We start from the raw sequence: 25715 nt of genomic DNA, 5'->3' as shown, positions 1-25715 counted from the left end.
CAGCATCAACAGTACCGTCAGCGTCACCAGCATCATCAGTACAATCAACATCAGAATCAACAACACATATAACATCACAAACTCCGTCAGCTCAAGAATCACTATGGACATCATTACGAATCAATAACCCGTATATTGTATCAACGAGTTATGAAGAATTAACTCATTCCCTTTGAAGAAATTATATGTATATTTTTATATTTTGAAATAAAAATAAATCTTTCCGTGCTAAGCTATTGTGTGTGAATCTTAACTACTCGGTTAATTCATATTACAAATATGCAATAATGTACATCCTTCGGCCGCAACTTAACCAGCGTTAACTACAATCTTTGTCGCAATTCAACAAATTCCAATTCATAATAAATCAAGTATATATTTGATTTTACACTTTCATCATCGATGTACCCGAAACTTTTCAGATAACATCATTCGTACTTTGCGAAATTCACAAGAATTCCACGAACCGAACATCATACATCAACAAATAACGAAGTATTGATTCATAATTTCAATGTCATTAAAGAAATACTGCGTAAAAGTTATGTACTTTTTAAAGCCTTTAGGGATTATTCAATTCTAGTTTCAACCGTAAATCAAATGAGTTTAATTTAACATTAACTCATTAAATCTATGTTACATCTGAAGAAAATATACATATATATATTTTCATAAAGACTGTAATAAAATTCTTTTGTACAAAATATTAATTGTGAAATTTTTTTTAACGGGTAGGTAATACCCGAGAGATATATAAATTCACAATTAATATATTACATTCTTCGAATCTGATTCAGCAAATCATCCATTATACTCCCTACTTTCACAACAATATACATTCTTTTATAGAAATCAAAACAACCATACTCATTCAAAATTTAATTACATATTCTGATTTTGAAATCTCAAAATTCAACTTGAGATATGACCAAAATCATCACTCTTAGATCCTTACATCTTTCACAAACTATATTTTGACTTCAAAACTGTGTTAGAACATCAAATGTATGTTAATGATTACAATCTGTGTTCAAACCCTTTGAAAATTTCTGAAGACACTTCGAATGATGAGCAATCGAGATGATGATCCAACCACATGTTACCTACAGTTATGTACCCGAAAAACTCTTGAAACCAAAGTAAAAGTTTAAACAACGTATCCGCGTCAGATTCTTTAGCATTTATTAGCAAAAATAACTTTGCGACTCCTATTCAAAGTAGCTAGTTTTGTCACAGCTCCAGCAAGTCAACTTCGACTTTTCAGTCAGACTAACCTTATTATAACCTTGAGATATACACCATCGTTACCAGGGAACCTTTTACATTCCACCACATTATTAACAGATGTATCAACAACTTCATTACCCTTTGACTTTAGCCTCTCCAAAAAGTCATTATAATTATTCATTGAAACCCCATCATTTACTCATTCGCATCTTGTAATGAGAATTTCCATACGAATCATTGGGAATTAGCAATCAGTATTTTGAAATCTCGCAGCATGTCTACGCCAACAGTTATATGTGTATATATAACGTCTATCTTCTGGACTTAATTTGAATGTGAAGATTCTGAAAAACACTTCGAACTACGAATTGGTTCTCCGAAAATGGAAAAATACTGATGAAGCAGCAAAAAAAACTATAAACGACCTTAACAGTAAAAGTTTGATGATAATGAATAGGTGTGCTGGCAAAGCGCAGAAAAAGAGAAGTCTTGGAACTGGAAAACGGATTGAGCAAAGTAGGAAGGAGGCTGTGGACAAATTACAAAGACTGAACCTGACTTCAAAGGATCCAAATAATTCAGTATCTGCCGAAGTCATTAACGAATACCTTGCTCCTGACTCTAAACCCCTGCGGACAATATTCTTCATCATCCTCTGATATTAGAAATTCTAAAATATCATCATATCTTTCATTATAAATATCCTCCATATTTCTGAAGATATTTTCTTAATTTTTCTTATTTGAAATCATTTACCTCTTCGCGTTTCTAAATTCTGAAACATTCAAGTTTAAAATAGGAATATTTTGAAGTAGTGTTGGGAACTGAAGCATGAATTAGTATAATATAATGACACTTGATCAATGTGATTATATTACAGTAAGTCATGCTGAGTTTCTAAATGGAACGTGATGATTCACAGATCATAACATCATCATGTGCCATGTTATACGACTCTTGTATTCTATATAACCTCTAAAATATCAAGAAAATATTTCTTGATGATTCGGCCTTTTCCAAGGTATTTTAGTAATTTGACAAGTCAAGATCGTGCCATCACGATTTCCTTCCTAGAACATTAACAATGTTCATTTCGAAATTCATATCTGTGAATTCTGGACCATTACAAGCGGTGCTTAATCGCAAGAAGAAGAAACGAAAGGACAAAACTCCGAAATAGAAATTGGGGTATAAATTGCAGCAAATAAAAGAGAGCATTAACTGTGAATGATAATAATTATAGAAGACAGAAGCAGAGACTTTGAAATATAAGGGAACATATAAAGCCCAACGACAAACCAGAAATTATAAACCATATATATCGATGCATATAGCAATATAAAGACACGGGAGAACTAGGAACACTATAAACCCAAGAGTATAGTAGAAGTAAATAGATTCTTCCGGCGGTAGATAAAAAAAAGAAGAATGACCGATATGAAAGTTAGAAGTATATCGAGAATCAGAACTGGATGGAGCATATTGATGAATACTTTAAAATATGAGTTGAGGGGGAAAGAATAGAAGGTGATGAAACATGACTAGGAACTTAGAAATCAACAGATTTAACTCACACAATGGCAGAATAAGTGAATCAAACCCTCTAGTGAATAGGTTAAGTTTTTTTTGATTAATTTAGTCAAACCACAACTAAATCAAGTGTGATTAGATCAACACCTAGAGCTATTATTCACCACCTGGGTAATTTGGACTGAGAGAGAATCGAAGGAGCTCACTAGATCTGAGTGTGTGTAACAAATGAGAGGCTTAACCTAAAATGAAGAACATAAGACTTTATATACCCCTGCTGTTGACACACCCATACGATTCATTCATCACACGTACGAGTTGGCTTCATCAACCGTACGGGTGATCACTCACTCGTGTCTTATCATTTAGGTTGTAATTGTGACTTAGCTCAGCATCAACCATGCGTATGAGCCTGTCAGCCGTACTAGTGAGGCTTCGCTCGTACGTCTGACTAAGTCTAACATAGTCAAACATCTAAATCTCGTTCCTGCAGTTCCTGTAACCACATACAAACACGGATAGGATAATAACGAGCAATCATGGTGGCCTGTAAACTGTTGTACCTGCAATGGACGTGGGTAGATGTCTAGGGACTTGCATAAAATGCATCAACAGATGTGTGAGTTGTAAGGAAACGAAGGAGGTGAATTTATAAGAAAATCTCCGACAGAACAATTAAAATGGACGATCGCATTTAAAGCGGATCCTAATTCCCTTGATTACCGGAGAGTCAAATCTTATTAAGAAGATTTTCTTCAAATCCCTTAAAATCTGGGAATCAATCATATCTACGTCAAATGATAAGATGAATCTACACTTACTCATTTCACTCTTCTATGTTACCTTCATTCGTACTCTTCATATAAATGGATTATTTATCCAAAGTATTCGCTGATGATAAAACTCTAATTTTCAGCCCGTATGCATCATGAAAACATACTTATTATCATTCACGACCTTTCCACTCAAATTTCGGGACGAAATTTCTTTAACGGGTAGGTACTGTGACAACCCGGAAATTTCCAACCAAATTTAAACTTTAATCTTTATATGTTTCCGACACGATAAGCAATATTTGTTAAGTTAAATTTCAAGAATTTTAAACTATGTTCATACATTCATTCAACCTCGACCAAGTTCCAACGATTCACAAACCATTAAACGAATATGATTATATATGTATATGTGTATATATATTATAACTTGAAACGTAAACAAAATATTAGATTAAATACTTTATATGATTGTATCTGTTTCAAAATATTTATCAATGGAATTAGAAGATAAGATCAAATGATTGAATTATCAGATATATTGAATTATGATTACAAGTCTCTGTTGAAAGGCCCACGTTGATTTGAGAAATCTTTTCATTTTAACAATATTCGGAAAATGGTAAAGTGATTTATAAATATGAATAAATTGTCAATCGTTGAGAACTAGACAAAGGATAGTGGAAGATTGAATCTCATAAAGACTCGATTGATCTATTTAGTTTCAAACGTACAAAAACGTTTTCAGTTTAAAAAGAACTTTATTATTAAAACGTATATAACTTTTATAAATATCTAGAACCACTTTTGACAACTCATTACTTAACTAGTATGATAAAGATAACGATATTTATATTTTATTTTATTAAATACATATAACGATTTAAATTAATATTATATATATTTATACGCGTATTATACGTACATAGTTTTATACTTTTACTATACTTAAACTTTACCTTTACTTTATTTTTACTTTACTTTAACTTTAATAATTCATACTTTAATAATTCACTTTAATAATTCATACTTTAATAATTCACTTTAATAATTCATACTTTAATAATTCACTTTAATAATTCATACTTTAATAATTCACTTTAATAATTCATACTTTAATAATTCAAAAATCTATTATAAATAGAATTCAATAGGTTTCATTATTTCATAGAAACTTGAAAATAGTTTTCTCTAAACTCTCTCAATCGATTTACATATATATATATATATATATATATATATATATATTTACTCCGTATTATCTCAAGATATTATTAGTATACATAAAATATTACGACGGAGTGCTGTCCGAGTGAGTTCGAAGTTGTTTTTTCGAGTGGGATAGGATTAAGGAAATTATGGGTTATAGCTATGGAGGTGATTGAGTATGGTTCATGGGTATGCTCGTGAGGTCAATATAGTGTTTATCATCTCCGTTGCGTTTACGTACATTTCCTGCAATATTGAATCTCAATATTGATATGTGAGTACTCATAATTTAATTTTTACATACTAATAGTGTATCCCTGACTAGTGCTCGAGTATATAGGATTATGCATGCTTGTACTTTTGATATTGCCATTAGATAGGTTATGTTGATTCCTGAATTAGTTACATATACAATTGAGATAAGGTATAAGATATGCATGTCATTGGAAAGCTAGCGAAAAATAGTTGAATTTTGGTTTAAGAATCACTTGAATCCAAGTAACGGTTAGAAAGTTATGAAATAAACAAATTGCATAATTAATTTCGTAATTAAAATTGTTGATGATAATTAGTGAACTAATTTTCTGGGTTATAAAAAATGGTTATTTGGATTCTACTCATCTAGTAGATGAATTTTCATATAAAGCACGTCTCGTTTCGTTGAACGGTTGTCAAGTTATGGACAAAAGAAGTTTTACAAATTTTGATGAAATGTCGAAACAGGAACTGAAATTCTCGCTGATCTGCGTTGTTTCATATATAAAAAAAATACCACTGAATTCTTTGCTGTAAGGTTTAACAAACGACTCTGGTCGTTTGTCAATTCGAGTCTCGACGATTTTTCTAAAAATCATCAAAGTTGACGGTTTGGTCACATTTTAAAATTCTAAAAAGAGCTGAAACTTTTTTATATAAAAATGTCAGTTTTGTATCAGTTGTCATGGTCGGCCTGATATGTGTTTACTCTTGCCAAAAATCATGTTATATCTTTGTGGTAACGAGAATTTGCAGGCTTTGACCGTTTGTCAATACGAGTTTTGAGGAATTTGCTAAAAATCTCCAAAGTAGGCTACTCGGTCACTTTTGTAAATTTATTAAAGCTGAAAAATTAACTTTGAAACGTCGAAAACGCGTTGGCAACTACGAGTTGTCTAGGTTTAGTTTACTTCTGTAATATTTATGCTTAATCTTTTTGGTAATGTGTAACTTTTATCTTTGGCCGTTTATCAATCGGAGTTCCGATAATTTTTCTAAAAATAGCTGAAGTGGCCCGTTTAGTCATGTTTGACCGAAAATCATTTTTGTATAAGTTATTATATATTTGCATGCGACCTCATTTTTACTTTGACCTTTGACTTTTGACTTTGAACTTTGACTTTTCCTGTTAACTTTTCAGTTAACTTTTTGTGTTGATTTTCTCTAAAAAAAAAAAAAAACCTAAAATACTATTTTATGATTATGAAACCATTTGTGTTACGTTGTTTCACACGTCACCTTTTACTAGAATCTTAATTGAGCATGAGTAATATAACATGTTACTATACTGTAGAGTCAGACTCGAGCTATAGGATAGGATTACACTATGACCTGACCTAAATTGCTATACAAATATTGACCAACATATAAATATATATAATTAATATAGGTTCGTGAATCCGAGGCCAACCTTGCACTTGTTCAATGACGTTATATGTATTTTTACTACGAAATACAGTATGGTGAGTTTCATTTGCCTTTTTACCCTTTATATTTTTGGGACTGAGAATACATGCGCTTTTATAAATGTTTGACGAAATAGACACAAGTAATTGAAACTACATTCTATGGTTGAATTATCTAAATCGAATATGCTCCTTTTTATTAAAGTCTGGTAATCTAAGAATTAGGGAACAGACACCCTAATTGACGCGAATCCTAAAGATAGATCTATTGGGCCTAACAAACCCCATCCAAAGTACCGGATGCTTTAGTACTTCGAAATTTATATCATGTCCGAAGGAGGATCCCGGAATGATAGGGGATATTCTTATATGCATATTGTTAATGTCGGTTACCAGGTGTTCACCATATGAATGATTATTTTTGTCTCTATGCATGGGACGTATATTTATGAGAACTGGAAATGAAATTCTTGTGGTCTATTAAAATGATGGAAATAAATGATTATGATAAACTAATGAACTCACCAACCTTTTGGTTGACACTTTAAAGCATGTTTATTCTCAGGTGTTAAAAAAATCTTCCGCTGTGCATTTGCTCATTTTAAAGATATTATTTGGAGTCTTTCATAGCATATTTCGAAGAACGTTGCATTCGAGTCATTGAGTTCATCAAAGATTATTATTAAATCAATTTATAGTTGGATAGTGGATATTATGAAATGGTATGCATGCCTGTCAATTTTCGATGTAAAGAAAGATTGTCTTTTAAAAACGAATGCAATGTTTGTAAAATGTATAATATAGAGGTCAAATACCTTGCAATGTAATCAACTATTGTGAATCGTTTATAATGTATATGAACGGGTCCTTTCAGGTGGAGGTTTCAAAGGTTTTGTGATGATCTTGGTAGTGATCCACAAAGAGAATGGTGAAGGTGATATCATGATCGTGGATGGTAATATTGAGGTGCTTCCGGGTGGTGATGATGAGTTGGTTTCTGTATTTGATATTGGTGATAAGAAATCGATTCTTCCCTTAACAACTTGTAATGCTCGATTATATATCAATTTATATCGATGGTTTTAATCAATCAGGAGTATAAAAAGATAACAGAATTCAAACAAGGAAGAAAGGACAAAGGTGCATAATAGGATTAAAGTAGATGTGGAGTTGTAACAGATTTTGGATTATGTTGGTGTCAACTTCCTGGTTCGTACAAAATTGGAGATTGAGAAAATCAATTAAACACAGTTTGATTGCTACTTAACCGATCCCAAATATTTTATCTGATTCTAAATTATATAAAAAAATCAGTTTTAATAATTAGATTAATAATAATAATAATAATAATAGTTTTATAAATAATAATAATCTTGATTAATGATAACATTAACAGTTATCATAATAATAAGAATCAATCTTAGAGATGATATTATTAACAATATAAATGATAAATTGTATTATTTATATACTAATATTAATATTAATAATGACTTTAATAATAATAGTAATTATATTTATAAAAGTAGTAATATTAATAATAATAATAGTATTAATCATAATAACCAATAATACTTGAATTACAGCTAAATAATAATCTTAGTCATTCTAAGAAAAAAATTTATATTTTAGTATTTATTTTGATAATCACCACCTTAAAATTATTAGAATTTTAATATTTATCATTTGTTAATATTATTAATGATGATATTAATAATTATGAAATTAGTAATAATATAATTTATTATTACCATTATATTTTAAACTTGTAGTTATATTTAATATGTTTATTTTACAATTCATTACTTATACAATATTTACTAATTATGTATAACTGTATATTTATACATTATATCCATATTATATAATTATATATAGGAATCATATATTTTATATATAGATTCATTTTAATATCAACTTTATTATTCTGTAAATTATTTTACATATTTAATTTTAATGTTTAAATTATAATCCTTACATTTAAATATATACATGTTTAGTTACAAACAATTATTCGTGAATCGTCGGGAATGGTCAAAGGGTAAATGAATTAATGTAATCCCTTCCAAAGTTTTTGAGACTTAATATTACAGACTTTGCTTATCGTGTCGAAATCATTTAAAGATTAAGTTTTAAATTTGGTCGGAAATTCCCGGGTCGTCACATTTTGCTTAATTCTGGTGAGACAAATGAGAATTGGCAGAGTACATTCTTCTATATTAATAACGAAGTTATCCCCAATCAGTGCTTGCAAGCTAGCTATTGGTGTACGTCGCTTGATCCTCCCACAGTTATTCATCCAAGGTTAACATCTGAAGAACGAAAAGTATTAAATGTGATTAAAAAGAGAAGATTCCAAACCGTCATTATCCAGAACATATGCTCTCTCTATGCTCCCTTAATGCTGAATGGGATGCAGAAACACGCTGTTGTGCCATTATTATGGTGAAAAAAAAGGTATAATTTGATTAGGATTTGGTTATCTATTGTTATTATCTGTATAATAAATAATAATTACTGTGTTCTTATGTTTTTTAGTGATTACTCCGCTCGCCGCTCTGCGTTACACCAGATTTAATGATCTGCAATTTAGATCTGAAAAATTGGCTGATCAGACGCTCGAAAATAGTTTGTGTGAAAATGAGCTTGAAGTTGAGGATGATGCTCCTTTAAATCGAGCAAATTCGAGGAAACGCCGTGCTGCTGGTAACCTCTCTTTTGAATAAATAGCAGAAGAAAACCTTTATTGCTTTTTCCATATGCCTAGCAATGGTGGCTATTATAATGTTGATCCTGATAAATATGCAATATTGAATTGTGAATCTTCTTTTCTGGATTGGAAAAACTTCTTGAATAACAACTGTTATTTTAATTCAGCCCTGACAGCGAGAGAAGAAGCACAGAAGAAACTTGCTCTTCCGCCTCCCGCTCAGTGTAGCAGAATAGGGGAAAGCAGTTCACAAATAAGCATTTCCAACTTAGATACTGCTGGCTTAACAACTCTCTTAGCTGGTCCTCCTGTAATTATGAGGATTTTATGAAGTATCTTGAAGCGATGCTGTCGCCTTCACTTTTTAAATTCTTTGAGAGTTTATCTGATGGTGATGCTCGAAAATGTCAAGCACAAGGCATTATTTGGAATATTGCATCTGAATTCAATAATTTGAAGCGTTTGGAGTGCTCTGATCAAATACATCGTGACAAATCTGAAAAAATTGAAAAAGATGCAGAGGCACTGAAAATTGCCGAACTTGAATTAGAGGCTGCTGTTACTGCAAAAAATGCTGCAAAGGCGCGTTATGTTCAAATGGCAACAAAGGAAAAATGGTATTTGCATAAAATTGATACTTTAACTCAGTCTGAAATGTCCTTAACGAAATCTGAAACGTCGTTGAAGGAACAATTGGAGTTAAGCAAGGGTGAGACCAGGCGTCTGATGGAAGGTATTCCAAAAATTGTGAAAAGTGCCTTCACCTCTGAAAAGTTAACTAAGCCGTTTAACGAATTTATAACTGTTGCGCTGGACGCTGACCGAATACGGTTTCTTGAGAGGTTAAAAAATGATATTCCTGACTTTCCAAAAACGTCGCCTGAATCCCTTATATCTCAATTGAAGCCAGATGCAGAAGATAAATTGAAAAAGCTGGGTGATGAAATAGAACATCTGTCCTTTCCTGAATTAGAGAATTTGTGTAATAATGCTGCTACCTCAGTAGACGATGTACTAAATTTGAAATTGTGATCTGCATTACTTGTGTTATTTATTAATTATATATATAAATGTTTTTTACTTTGCTGATGATTTTGTCAAAGCTTTACATGTTTGATTTGAACAATCAAAATTATGACTAGTCATATACTGTTTGTATAATTTTTACGTCATGACGGTCATAGATACATTCTATTGTCTGGATGTTCAGTGGATTTCTACGTTTATCCACTGCCATTTCAACCTTTTTGTTAATGATTGAACTTCTGCCACCGAGGAAAAAACTTCTCTTTTTTGGGTAGGGATGACACACTGTGTTGTGACATCTGATATAAAATCCTTGGCCGGATAAATATTATGAATAGTATGTCATAAGAAATAATTCTAAATTCTTATTTCTTTAAAGAAATTTTTACATTTATGATTGCATCTCATGCTCTAAATAGTTGATCAAGCTATTCGAACATGCAATACTACGCATAAAATTTCTTTAAATTCATTGCATTCCATGTTCGTGGAATTTCTTCTCCGGAGGGCGCTGAGAGGGTATATGACCCATTAGGATGTGCCTTTGTAATTTTATATGGGCCTTCCCATCGTGGCCCTAACTTCCCTTGTTTTTCTTGCCTACTCGCCTCATTATCTCGTAACACCAAATCCCCCTCTTTGAATTGCACATATCTGACCCGCTTGTTATAATATTTTGCCATTTTTTGTTTTGCATCCGCTTGACGGATGGCGGCCATGATTCGCATTTCTTCCAATAAATTCAAGTTTTCACGTAAAATGGATGAATTATTTTCTGTATCGAATACCAAAATCCTTTGTGTTGGTACACGGATTTCAGCTGGTATCACTACCTCAGTGCCATATACCAAACTGAATGGTGTTTCACCCATGCTCCATTTTGGCATTGTGCGGTGAGCCCACAATACATATGGCACTTCATCTACCCACTTAGTCTGACTCAAACCCAACCTAGCCTTTATGCCAGCTAGAATTTCTTTGTTTGTTACCTCAACCTGCCCATTGGCCTGTGGGTGAGCAACTCAGGTAAATGTTTATTTGATGTTTAGCTCTTCACACTAACTTCTGAAGGGGTTATCTGCAAACTATTTTCCATTGTCACTGACAATTTCATTCGGTAATCCATATCTGCACACGATATCGTTCCACACGAATTTCTTGATATTCTCGCCAGTTATTTTTGCTAATACCTTCTCTTCAACCCACTTACTGAAGAAATCAATTGCAACAACCAAAACTTTTGCATTTCCTACACTTCTTGGGAAGCGGCCTACTATGTCAATTGCCCATTTACAAAATAGCCATGCCATGATACTGAAATTAAATCATACTTGGGTAAACGCTGAACGGTTCCATGCCGCTGGCAGGCATCACATGTCTTAATTACGTCTGCTGTATCTTTGTAAATTGACTGCCAATAATACCCTTGTCGCATAATCCGTCCAACTATAGTTCTATAATCGGAATGCTGTGCACATAATCCCTCATGCATTTCCTAGACTACATCAATTGCTTGCTGTGGTGTTAAACACCTTAAATTTGGTCCACTGAAGGATTTTCTATAAAGTATTCCATTTTCCAGGACGTAAAGTGGTGCACTAATTCTTATCCGTCTTTCCTCCATGGCATCTGTTGGCAGTGTTCCGTCCTGCAAATATTTCACATAGGGGGTTATCCAACATGATTCCCTTTCTTCAACTGTTGCAACCACTATCTTTTCATCAACCGATTTATATTTTAAGACCTCCACCAAAACTTTCTTGTGCAAATGATCAAATGTTAATGTTGCTAATTTGCTCAAAACATCAGCCTTCTTGTTTTTATTTCTTGGTATCTGTACGACCTCTAAGGTATTGAAATGTTTTGATATTTTCTCAACTAATTGCAAATACTGTTTCATATAGACATCTTTAGCTTCAAACCCTCTATTAACCTGTTGTGCCATAATTTGAGAATCAACACATGCACGCAAATGTTTTATTCCCATTTCTGACGCTATGTGGAGGCCGAAAAGCAATGCTTCATATTCTGCTTCATTATTAGATGCATAGAAACAAAACCGTAATGCATGCGTGTGCTCCTCACCTTCTGGACTGGTAAATACTAACCCTGCACCAACACCTTCCTCATTTGATGCACCATCAGTATGCAACTCCCAAACATGATTACTAGCTGTAACGTTTGGCGGATGATCGACCTTTTCTGTTGTTTCTAATAAAAAATCTTCCAAAATTTGACCTTTGACTGCATGTCGAGGTGAAAAATTTATTTCATATTCTCCCAATTCAATTGCCCATTTTGCTAGTCGTCCTGATGACTCTGGATTTCTCAAAATATATTATATCAGCTGGTCTATCATTACCAGGATTGAATGTGCCTGAAAATATCACCTGAGTCGCCTAGCTGTGTGTGTTAAAGCATATACCAATTTTTCAATTGGTGGATAGTTAACTTCACTCTGTTGCAATACTTTACTGACAAAGTATATAGGCATTTGTATTCCCTTTCGTTCTGTGATCAAGATCGAACTGATGGCCTCTGCGGAAGCAGCCAAATACAAAATTAACGTTTCTCCTTCTATCGGTGCAGTTAAAGTAGGTAATTCTTTCAAGAGTTGCTTAATATCCTGAAAAGCTTTTTCTGCTTCCTCTGTCCACTTAAAATCTTTTTTGTTCAAACAGCTTTTTAAAACCTTCATAAATGGTAACGATCGATCTGTTGCTCTTGGTAGAAACCTTGTTAAAGCTGCTAATCGTCCATTCAGGCTTTGAACTTCTTTCTTTGTTTTAGGAGATATCATATTTTCAATTGCTTGAATCTTTTTTGGATTAGCCTTGATTCCTCTCTCTGTAACAATATAACCTAAGAATTTGCCTTCTTCTACACCAAAATTACACTTCTTAGGATTCAATTTCATATTGACCTTTCGTAATGATTCAAACATTTCAAGAGTATCTCTGAGCATGCTGTCTTCTCTATGGCTCTTGATGACAATGTCATCAACATAGGCTTCTACATTTTTACCTATTTGATCTTTAAATGCTTTATCAATTACGCGCTGGTAAGTTGCCCCTGCATTCTTTAATCCGAAAGGCATCATGATATAGCAGAAAATTCCATCTGGTGTGTGGAATGCTGTTTTATCTTGATCACGTATTGCCATTGGGATTTGATGATATCCCTTGAATGCATCTAAAAAGGATTTAAACTAATACCCACTTACAGACTCCACTTTCCAACCAATTTCTGGTAAAGGATAATTGTCTTTTGGACATGCTTTATTTAAATCTGTGAAGTCTACACACATCCTCCATGAATTATCTGGCTTTCTTACCATAACCGGGTTTGCTACCCATGTTTGGTATTTTACTTCCCTCAATATTCCAGCATCCACCAATTTTTTAACTTCTTCTTTGAGAAATTTTGTTCGATCTGGAGCCATGCCTCTTTTCTTCTGACACACTGGTGGAATATTAGGATTCACACCAAGCTTATGTTCAGCCACATGACGTGGTACTCCAGTCATATCAGAATCTTGCCATGCAAAAACATCCAAATTTGTGGCTAAGATTTTGTAACAGCTGTTCTGTTTATTTGTACACATTCTATTGGTCTTCTCCGTTCAGCGTATAGAGTGGCAATGCCAGTCGGTGTGGGGAATTTCATCATTTCGTGTACTGTTGACGTCACAGCTCCGAATGCCATCATGGCTGATCGTCCTAAAATGACATTATACTGCGAATTTGCTTTTACAACCAAAAATTCAATATGGGCAGTTCTTTTAAATGGCGTTTTTCCCAATACAACTTCTAAAACTACGCTTCCTTCTAACCATGATGGATCATTAGCAAAGCTTGCTAAGGGAACAAATGTGTCCTTTAGCTTAGCCTTATCTCTGTTCGGTAGTTGTATAAAACAATGTTCATACATGATATCTTCTCCAGCTCCGGTATCGGTATATATTCCTCCAACAACACAATTTTCTATTCGAGCTTCAATCACTACAGGAGCGTCAGATGGATTTGTGTTAAACATGGAAGGAAAAGCAATCATTTCCTGTTTCCAATCTTCTAACGTTTCTGCTTTTCTTCGCTGTCCGAATTACCATGAATGTATCATGTTTGCTTCAATGGGTGTTATCTGACAGTTACGCCTTTTGGTGCTCTTAAAAGTTTAGTGGTTCTTTAGAACGGGTGGTGCCATCTGTTAGTACGATTTTCTGTATAGTTGCTGTAAGGTACTAGTACAGAAAACTAGCTGCTTAGCGTGTGGCGTATACTGTTGATTGTTGTTTGCCCTCGAGAAATAATCTATGTAGACCCGGAACACAGATGTAAGATCTGTGGGGTGGCCTCAATCAATCTGTGGATCAATCTGTAATGATCCGTCTAGCACACTGCTGCTAAGCGGCTAATGTTGTTTTAGAGTGAGAAAGAACTGTGTGAGAGAGAAAGTGTACTTCTCTCTGACTGAAGTTCATATCAGATTGATGTGAAATGTGGTGACCCAGGGGGTCTATTTATAGGCGTAGAATGTCTGAAATTCACGGGATACTCATGTCAATCACTGAATGGTTCTGTTACATGAAGTATCCGGAATGTCGGTGGCGTGTGCTGACGTGGCTGCGTGCCGTTCACGCGCTGAGTTAAAGGGCTTATGCAAAGAAGCTGCCTGTAGGGCTTACGCTTGACGATGGGCGGCCTGCTGGACATTGGGCGATAAATTCTGAAGATCAACAATTTTAGCTATCTCTTGTGCTCTTTGAGTCTTCTGTATAAAAATGATGTTTTTATGCGTGTATCTCCTAGGATACACCATTAACAATCATAATTTTTATACCCTACGAACACCGGTACTGATAGAAGCTTTATCACTAGAGAATTCCATCACAACATTTAGAATCCAATATCTGCTTGGACAACGTGAACTCTATAAAATGCATCGTGATTGATGTCATGTTAGTTTGAGGAGGTCAAGTTTTAAGAAGGTTGATCATACCATCCCATCGTAAACGTCTCACACCCGACACTCACGCCAAACTTTAATCAACGATTGCTCCTAAACCTTTGCAAATTAGAAGCTAAGTCCCATACCGTTAAGCTCATAACAACTTTCCGGACTGAACAGTACTTTTTTCGACAATTGGAGAGCCATTACAATAGAAATCCACTTGAGTGATGTTTGGAGTTAAATTATTTTACTTTGACTACCATATTTTTATATTTGACCTTGTGGTTGGAATGGACCGGTTATCTGACGACAAGACCGAAGTTGTTGTAGCCAGAAGACTATTCGAATTCCTTTTACCGGAGGCGAATCAATAATGGTGTACGGAGAGAAGATCAGTACACCGTTGCGATACATTAAATGCTCGAAGGTCCAGAAATACATGAGATAGGGATGTCTCGCAATTCGGACATATGTGAGCAAAGTTGAATCAGCAGTTAAGAGACCCGAAGATGTCCCAACCGTTAGAAATTTACCTTAAGGTCCTTCCGAGAGAACTACCATGTCTTCCACCGCATAGAGACGTAGAATTTCAGATTGACTTAATGCCAGGAGCGACGCCTGTAGCACGCGCACCGTAGAGATTGCACCTTCTAAGTTGCAAGAGTTATCTAGTCAGTTACAAGAGCCTTTAGACAAGGGATTCATTAGACCAAGTTCTTCACCATGGAGAGCATCCGTGCTCTTTGTTAGGAACAAGGATGGAGCTATGAGACTCTTTGTTGATTACAGAGAACTGAATAAGCAGACTATCAAGAATAGATACCCGTTACCAAGAATCGTTGATCTGTTTGATCAGTTGCAAGGAACTGGATGTTACTCTAAGATGATCTGAGGTTAGGTTATCATCATATGAGAGTAAATGAGATTGATATACCAAAGACAGTATTCTGAACACGCTACAGACATCATGAGTTTATAGTAATGCCGTTTGGAATGAAGAACGCACCAGGAGTGTTCGTGGATCTCATGAATCGTATGTGTAAGCCATATCTAGATAATTTTGTTATTGTGTTTAATGATGATATTCTGGTATATTCTAAGAACGAGGAAGAACACGAGCAACATCTCTGTTTACTACTTGAGATGCTCAGGAAGGAGCAGTTGTACGCGAAGTTTTCGAAGTGTGAATTTGGGTTGCAAGAAGCACAATTTTTGGGTCATATCGTAGGTTTCAATGGTATTCAAGTTGATCCTGCGAAGATAGGAACGGTTAAGAAGTGGGAGACTCCTAAGTCACCAACGTAGATTCGGCAATTCTTAGGTCTCGCCAGTTACTATAGGAGATTCATTGAGAAATTTTCTACTATTGCCCAACCGTTGAAAACAATGACTCACAAGGGTAAAAAATATGACTGGACTGAGCAACATGAGCTGCATTTCAGTTGTTAAAACAAAAATTGACTACTGCTCCGATTTTTTCTTTACCCGAAGGGAATGAAGACTTCGTGATTTACTGTGATGCTTTACGACAGGGTTTTGGTTGCGTGTTGATGCAATGGAAGAAAGTGATTGCCTATGGATCACGACAACTGAAGGTACATGAACACAATTACACGACACATGATTTGGAACATGGTGCTGCGATCTTTGCACTTCAGATGTGGAGACAGTACTTGTATGGTGCTAAGTTTAATGTTTTCACCGATCACAATAGCTTACAACATATTTTCAACCAGAAACAGCTCAACATGAGGTAGAGACGTTGGATAGAGCTATTGAATGACTACGACGGTGAGATTTTCTAACTTCCTGGAAAGGCTAATGTGGTTGCAGATGCCTTGAATAGGAAGGAAAAGGCTAAACCTCTTCGAGTTACAGCATTGAACTTAACTATCCGAATGAACCTTATTTCTCAGATACGCGATGCACAACTAGAGGCATTAAAAGAATGGAACGTTACTACTGAGTTACTTAGAGGAGCAGATAAGAAGTTTGTCACCAGAGAAGGTGGAACCCGATACCTCATAGATAGAATTTGGGTACCGAGATTTAGCGAATTAAGGGAACTAGTGCTAGATGAGGCACACAAGACAGGGTATTCTATTCACCCTGGATCCGACATGATATATCAAGATCTTAAGGCACTGTACTGGTGGCCTAATATGAAAGTTGATATTGAAACCTATGTTGGTAAGTGCCCAACGTGTGCTAAAGTAAAATCAGAACATCAAAACCGTCAGGACTACTGACACAGCCAGAGATTCCCCAGTGGAAATGGGAATGTATTACTACCAAGTTACCCAAGACTGTGGGAGGTTATGATGCAATTTGGGTTATCATTGATCATCTGTGACGACCTGGAAATTTCCGACCAAATTTAAACCTAACCTTTATATGTTTCCAACACGATAAGCAAAATTTGTAATGTTGAATCTCAAAAAGTTTGGAACTACATTCATGTAATCAATTACCCTTTGACCGTATTCGATGATTCACGAACAATTATGTGTATATAGATATGTATATATAATATATAATATTAACTGAAAAAATTAACAAAGTATTAGATATATGATACTTTACATGAACGTATTTGTTTCGATATATTTATCGACAGAACTAAGAGATAATATCAAATGATTGAATTATCAGATACATTATGATATGATTACGGGCCAATGTTATGAGGTCCACTGTGATTTAAGAAATCTATTCTTTTTGACAATATTCGGAAAATGGTAAAGTAAGTAAGAACGTGGAGTGTAAATAACTTAGATGTTGGATATCGACAAGTTAAGTAACTCGACATTTTTCATTAAGATGATTTCATACGTTTATTAAACCTTTGGACTTTATTCCATGCTTCACCAACAGACTGTAATTTAAAAACTTGAAATCTATTATGAATATATATAATTCTACTTTTCTAAAATGTTTTATGATATAACGATTTAAATTAATATTAAATATATTTATACGCGTATTATACGTACATAGTTTTATACTTTTACTATACTTTAACTTTACCTTTACTTTACTTTTACTTTACTTTAACTTTAATAATTCACTTTAATAATTCACTTTAATAATTCATACTTTAATAATTCACTTTAATAATTCATACTTTAATAATTCACTTTAATAATTCATACTTTAATAATTCACTTTAATAATTCATACTTTAATAATTCACTTTAATAATTTAAAAATCTATTATAAATAGAATTCAATAGGTTTCATTATTTCATAGAAACTTGAAAATATATTTCTCTAAACTCTCTCAATCGAATTACATATATATATTTACTTAGTATTATTTCAAGATATTATTAGTATACATAAAATACTACGACGGAGTTATATTCAGACGATTTCAAAATAAGTTTTCAAACGGGATAGAGCTAAGAAAATTATGGGTTATAGCTATGGAGGTTATGGGTATTGTTCGAGGGTATTGCTCGTGAGGTCAACTAACGTTTATCATTTTCGTTGCGTCTACGTACTTTCCTACAATATTGAATCACAATATTGATATGTGAGCATTCATATCTTATCTTTTATATATTAATAGTGTATCCCTGACTAGTGCTCGAGTATATATGATTATGCATGTTTGTATGCTTAGTTTCGTCGTTAAATAGTTTATGATAAATCACGAATTTGATACATATGCTACTGAGATAAGGTATATGATATGCATGTCATTGAAAAGCTAAAAAAAAATTAATAACTTTTCATTTAGAAATCATGTGGGTTCGATGAACGGATTAAAAGATATGGTCAACTGAATTATTATTAATTTTAATATTATTATTAAAACGATTATTATAATTGTTATCAGTTGATGTTATTACTAAAATTATCTTTATTACTAAAAATTAATATTTTTATTAAAACTATCATTTTATTATTTTTATCATTATTATTATTATTATTATCAATATTATTTTATCAAATAAATATGCGTACAAAGATATTTTTACCGCACGTAATATAATTACATTAATAATACATACCACTATATTTTTATGATATTAAGTGAATTTTATAAATTTTATTACTTGAGATATATAAAAGTATATTTTTATCATATATGAATTTAAATATAAATTTTTATTTATTAATAAATGACTTGTATTATTTAGTATAATAAGATCTGATAAATATATTTAAATATATAAAACGACTATATATAAGTTATATAATAAACATGTATAGATTTTGGAAGTCATTTTGGATCAAGTTGACTTTTGTTGACTTTTGCATGTCGGTCTCGAGCATTAGGATTGTGATACACTACGACTTGACCAAAATTGTTAGACAGATATTGACCAACATATAAATGTATATACTTAATAGAGGTTCGTGAATCCGAGACAAACCCTGCACTTGTTCAGTGCCGTCATATACATAATTGCTACGAAATACAGTATTGTGAGTTTCATTACTCCCTTTTTATATATATTTTTGGGCTGAGAATACATGCACTGTTTTATAACTGTTTTACGAAATGGACACAAGTACTAAAAACATATTCTACGTTGAGTTGTACCACTTTGCATATTTTTCCCTAATAGCTTGGTAACTACCATTTACATGCGGTATTGTAAACGCGAATCCTGTTGATAGATCTATCGGGCCTGACAACCCCAACCGGACTGGACGACCAGTATTCAACGGTTGCACAGTACTTCGTTTCAGTGACTACACTTGGTACAGTGTAGTGAGATTTCATAATAAAGGGAATATGCGACGTTGATTAAATGTTAAGTATGGTTACCAAGTGCTCAACCACGTAGAATATTTTTATTAAAACGTTTATGTATATGAAATCTTGTGGTCTATTACTATTACGGAAATGGTTGATTATGATAAACTAATGAACTCACCAACCTTTTGGTTGACACTTTAAAGCATGTTTATTCTCAGGTATTAAAAAAGTCTTCCGCTGTGCATTAGCTCATTTTAAGGTTATACTTGGAGTCATTCATGACATACTTTGAAAGACATTGCATTCGAGTCGTTGAGTTCATCAAGATTAATATTAAGTCAATTATAGTTGGATGTAATATGAAATAGTATGCATGCCATCAATTTTAGATGTAAAGAATGTTTGTCTTTTAAAAACGAATGCAATGTTTGTAAAACGTATCATATAGAGGTCAAATACCTCGCGATGTAATCAACTATTGTGAATCGTTTATAATGTATATGAATGAGTCCTTTCAGTTGGTATCAGAGCGGTGGTCTTAGCGAACCAGGTCTTGCATTAGTGTGTCTAACTGATAGTTGTTAAGATGCATTAGTGAGTCTGGACTTCGACCGTGTCTGCATGTCAAAAAGTTTGCTTATCAATTCTAGTCGGAAATCATCTACTTATCATCCTTAGGAAATTACCTGATTATCATCTTAAGTCTAGACGCGTTTTCCTGCATTTATTGCATAATAGTGTATAGACGGATTCTTATCTTAGCACATCTATTACTGTGAACTTTGACTGACATCTTTTCAAAGATTCTCCGTAATTTACGGAATTTTGGTATTATATATACATATGCAAATTATGTAATTGAAGAATACCAAATCTAAATTCTACAATCTATTTCATACCAAAAATTCTTTCCCTGATCCTACGAGATGGATCCCTCAACCAGTTCGAATTCCTCAGATTCCGACAGCTATTCCGATATGGATACCTACCTGAGCTCTGAAAGTAGCATCACCGGAATGGATCAACCAATTTCCCATCATCTATTTTGGATAAATTTAGGATGGGTCCGTAGTCAACTCAACCATTGGAGACAAAAAGAAGGTGATCCCTTCCATCCACCACATTGCCCTCTTGGCGATGAACCTGAAGCACTTACCGGCGAACCTGTTCGAGACACCATTTTCTCACTCATTGCTAGAGTATCTAGTCATGATTATATACTATCCCGTATTGCAAATCTTATTCATCCGCTCGTTCCAACCGCCAATCATCCTGGTGTACTAGCAGAAATTAACGAACTTCGCGCCCGAGTAGTGGCTTTAGGTCTTATGGTGCAAGGATTACAAACACCATCAGCAGCACCAGCAGCATAACCAATACCGCCAGTAACATCCACATCGCAAGCCTCAATACCACAAGCTTCAGCAGCATCACCAGCAGTTACCGGCAGTATCAACAATATCATCAGCACCACCATCACCGTCAGTACTGTCAGCATCATCAGCACTAGCAGCACCTATAACATCACAAGTTCCGTCAGTTCAAGAATTGCCATGGACGTCATCATTGATCAACAACGAGTATTTTGTATCAACGAGTTATGAAGTATTAACTCATTCTTCTGAAGAAATTATATATATATTTTATATATATGGATGCTGAAACTATAAAAATCTTTCGTACTAAGCTATTGAATATGAATTGAAAAAGGGTAGATACTACTCAGTTAAATTCATATTACTAATATGCTATGATGTACATCCTTCGTTAACAACCTAACCATCATAACTACAATCTTTGATTTAATTAAATGAATTCGGTTTCATAATAAACCAAGTGTATCATTCAATAACATGTTTGATTTTACACTTTCATCTTCAATGTACTCGAAACTTACTGGAAAACAACATTCGTATCTTGTGAAGTTAGCAAGAGTTCTATGAGCATCAGCATAATTCACTAAGGAAATATCTATAAGAATAATTATTGAAGTACTGATTACATTATCGAAATACTCCGCGAAGATTATGTAATTTCTAATGTTTTAGAGATTATTCTTTACTAATCCAAGCCAAAAATCAAATGATCTTAATATGATATTAACTCATTAAATCTGTATTACATCTGAAGAAAATGTACATACATATATTTTCATAAAGACTGTAATGAAAAATTCTTGTTCAAAATATTATTTGTGACATTTTTTTTAACGGGTAGGTAATACTCGAGAGATATATAAATGCACAATTAATATATTACATTCTTCGATTCTAATTCAGTAAATCATCAACTATACTCCCTATTTTCACAACAGTATACCTTCTTTTATAAGAAATCAAAACAACCATACTCATTCAAATTCAATCACCTATTCTGATTTTTGAAATCTCAGAATGCAACTCGAGATATAAGCAAAACCATCACTCTTAGATCCTTACATTTTTTTCAAAGCTATACTTTGACTTCAAAACTGTGATAGAACATCACTTTTAATTGTAACACTCAAAAGGATACGAGAATCAATCGAGATTTATGACGAATTTATCCTTTGGATATTGACAATGACAAGCTTCATTTAAAACGCTTCAAAATTTCGGAAGACACTTCAAATAAGGAACAATCGAGATGATGATCCAATCACACATTACCCGAAGTCTTGTACCTGAAAAACTCTCGAACCCAAAGTCATAGTTTAACACGTACCCGCGTTGAATTCTTTAGCATTTATTAGCAAAAATAACCTTACGATTCTTTTTAAAGTAGCCAGTTTTGTCACAGCTCCAACAAGTCAACTTCGAGTTTTCAGTAAAACTAATTTTATTATAACTTCGATAGATACGCTGCCCTTTCACCATCGTTACTGGGGAACCTTTCATATCTCACCACATTAGCAGTAAACTTATCAACAACTTCATTAACCTTCGACTTAAACCTCTTCGAAAAGTCACTATACTTATTCATTGAAACTCCTTCTCTTACTCATCTGCATCTTGTAACAAGAATTGCCATACCAATTACTAAAAATCGGCAATCAGTATTTTGAAATCTCGCAGAGTTTCTACTTCAATAGTTATATATACATATAACGTCTATCTCCTAAACTTACACACTTCGAATGTGAAGTTTCTGAAAAACATCTCAAACTGTGAATTAGTTCTCGAAATGCTAATGAAGCAGCAGAAACTGTAAACGACTTTAACAGTCAAAAGTTTGATGACAAAGAATAATGTGTTGGTAAAGCCCAAAAAAAGAGAAGAGTTGGTACTGAACAATGGATTGAGCAGACCGTGAAGGAGACCAAGGACAAATACAAGGACCAAAGTCTGTATTTAAAGAATCTTGATGATTCTGTTTCTGACGAAGTCATTAACGAATACCTTGCTCCTGACTCTAAACCTTTGCGGACCTTATTCTTCATCATCATCTTATCTTAAATATTATAAGATATCTTCGTATCTCTCATTATACATATTCTCCATATTTCTGGAGATATTTTCACAACTATTCTTATCTGAGATCATTTATCTCTCCATAATATCTGCAACATAAAAGAAACTGTGTTGGTTTCTAAATTCTGAAAAAAATTCAAATATGAATGTTTTGAAGTAGTGTTGGGAACTGAAGCATGAGTTAGTATAATATAATGACACTTGATCAACGTAATTATATTACAGTAATTCATGCTGAGTTTCTAATGGAACGTGATGATTCACAGAACATACCGTCATCATGTGCCATTTACACGACTCTTACATTCTACCAAATCTCCAAACATATTAAGAACATATCTTCTTGATAGTTCTATCTTTCCAGATATTCTGGTAATTTGCCAAATCAAGATCATACCATTACGATTTCCTTCTTAGAACATTAACTATGTTCATCCAAAACTTCATACCTACTAATTCTGGACCATTATTCGCTTGACTTAAAGTCGGGAAGAGACAACAAAAGTATGAAACTCCGAAATGTAAGGGAGAATATAAAGTCCAATAACAACACATAAATTACAAACCGTGTATATCAATGTTTATCGCAACATAAAGACACGGGAGAATTAAAAACACTATAACCCCAAGGGCGAAGTAGAACAAAACAGATTCCTCCGGTGGAAGTTGAAAAAGGAGAATGATTGTTTCGATAGTAAGGATAAGGACAAGGATTAGAACTGGATTAAGCATTTTCGCAATCTTTTGAAATTGGAATTGAGTATAGAAGTGGTAAAAACTAATGGAATGGAAAAGGTAAATATATAAGGGAAATATCAGATGCAGTAATCGGGACAGATCATCGCATTTACTTAAAAAGATCTTAATTTCCTTAAATCTCGAAGAAACAGATCTTATAGATTTCCAAGATTTTTTTTTTTGAATCCCTTGAATTCCGGAATTCAACTATGACAACGTCAAAAATTAGAACGAAACTTATTTTCCTCATTCCACTATTTTGTGATAGCTTCACTCATACGCTTCGAGTAATCGGATCATTTCATCCATATTACTCTATGGTAATAAAATCCTATCTATCAACACATATCCGTCATAAAACATTTTTATGGTTAGCCATGACGACCTCGATCAAATTTCGGGACGAAATTTCTTTAACGGGTAGGTACTGTGACGACCCGGAAATTTCCGACCAAATTAAAACCTAACCTTTATATGTTTCCGACACGATAAGCAGAATTTGTAATGTTGAATCTCAAAAAGTTTGGAACTACATTCATGTAATCAATTACCCTTTGACCGTGTTCGACGATTCACGAACAATTATGTGTATATAGATATGTATATATAATATATAATATTAACTGAAAAAAATTAACAAAGTATTAGATATATGATACTTTACACGAACGTATTTGTTTCGATATATTTATCAACAGAACTAAGAGATAATATCAAATGATTGAATTATTAGATACATTATGATATGATTACGGGCCAATGTTATGAGGTCCACTGTGATTTAAGAAATCTATTATTTTTGACAATATTTGGAAAATGGTAAAGTAAGTAAGAACGTGGAGTGTAAATAACTTAGATGTTGGATATCGACAAGTTAAGTAACTCGACATTTTTCATTAAGATGATTTCATACGTTTATTAAACTTTTGGACTTTATCACATGCTTCACCAACAGACTGTAATTTAAAAACTTGAAATCTATTATGAATATATATAATTCTACTTTTCTAAAATGTTTTATGATATAACGATTTAAATTAATATTAAATATATTTATACGCGTATTATACGTACATAGTTTTATACTTTTACTATACTTTAACTTTACATTTACTTTACTTTTACTTTACTTTAACTTTAATAATTCACTTTAATAATTCATACTTTAATAATTCACTTTAATAATTCATACTTTAATAATTCTCTTTAATAATTCATACTTTAATAATTCACTTTAATAATTCATACTTTAATAATTCACTTTAATAATTTAAAAATCTATTATAAATAAAATTCAATAGGTTTCATTATTTCATAGAAACTTGAAAATATATTTCTCTAAACTCTCTCAATCGAATTACATATATATATATTTACTTAGTATTATTTCAAGATATTATTAGTATACATAAAATACTACGACGGAGTTATATTCAGACGATTTCAAAATAAGTTTTCAAACGGGATAGAGCTAAGAAAATTATGGGTTATAGCTATGGAGGTTATGGGTATTGTTCGAGGGTATTGCTCGTGAGGTCAACCTAACGTTTATCTTTTTCGTTGCGTCTACGTACTTTCCTGCAATATTGAATCACAATATTGATATGTGAGCATTCAAATCTTATCTTTTATATATTAATAGTGTATCCCTGACTAGTGCTCGAGTATATATGATTATGCATGTTTGTATGCTTAGTTTCGTCGTTAAATAGTTTATGATAAATCACGAAT

General features: G+C 33.2%; 3 protein-coding genes across 3 annotated transcripts; all 3 read right to left on the bottom strand.

The window, feature by feature from the left end:
- Positions 1-10187: 10187 nt before the first annotated feature.
- On the bottom strand, positions 10188-11446 carry LOC139854439 (uncharacterized). Its single transcript, XM_071843743.1, has 3 exons — positions 11243-11446; positions 10679-11143; positions 10188-10259 (listed from the first exon to the last, which is right to left on the bottom strand). The coding sequence occupies exons 1-3, from the start codon at positions 11444-11446 to the stop codon at positions 10188-10190; spliced, it is 741 nt and encodes a 246-aa protein (XP_071699844.1).
- A 185-nt stretch (positions 11447-11631) lies between these two features.
- Positions 11632-13299, bottom strand: LOC139854438 (uncharacterized). The gene is made up of 2 exons (XM_071843742.1): positions 12562-13299; positions 11632-12453 (listed from the first exon to the last, which is right to left on the bottom strand). Exons 1-2 carry the CDS (start codon positions 13297-13299, stop codon positions 11632-11634), a joined length of 1560 nt encoding a protein of 519 aa, XP_071699843.1.
- Positions 13300-13344: 45 nt separating this feature from the next.
- Positions 13345-14189, bottom strand: LOC139854437 (uncharacterized). The gene is made up of 2 exons (XM_071843741.1): positions 13815-14189; positions 13345-13722 (listed from the first exon to the last, which is right to left on the bottom strand). Exons 1-2 carry the CDS (start codon positions 14187-14189, stop codon positions 13345-13347), a joined length of 753 nt encoding a protein of 250 aa, XP_071699842.1.
- Between the last annotated feature and the right edge of the window lie 11526 nt (positions 14190-25715).

This window comes from Rutidosis leptorrhynchoides, chromosome 6 (genome assembly GCF_046630445.1).
Source record: "Rutidosis leptorrhynchoides isolate AG116_Rl617_1_P2 chromosome 6, CSIRO_AGI_Rlap_v1, whole genome shotgun sequence".
NCBI lineage: Eukaryota > Viridiplantae > Streptophyta > Magnoliopsida > Asterales > Asteraceae > Rutidosis > Rutidosis leptorrhynchoides.
The sequence above is the reverse complement of the archived record's forward strand: the minus strand, read 5'-3'. Positions and strand labels throughout refer to the sequence as shown.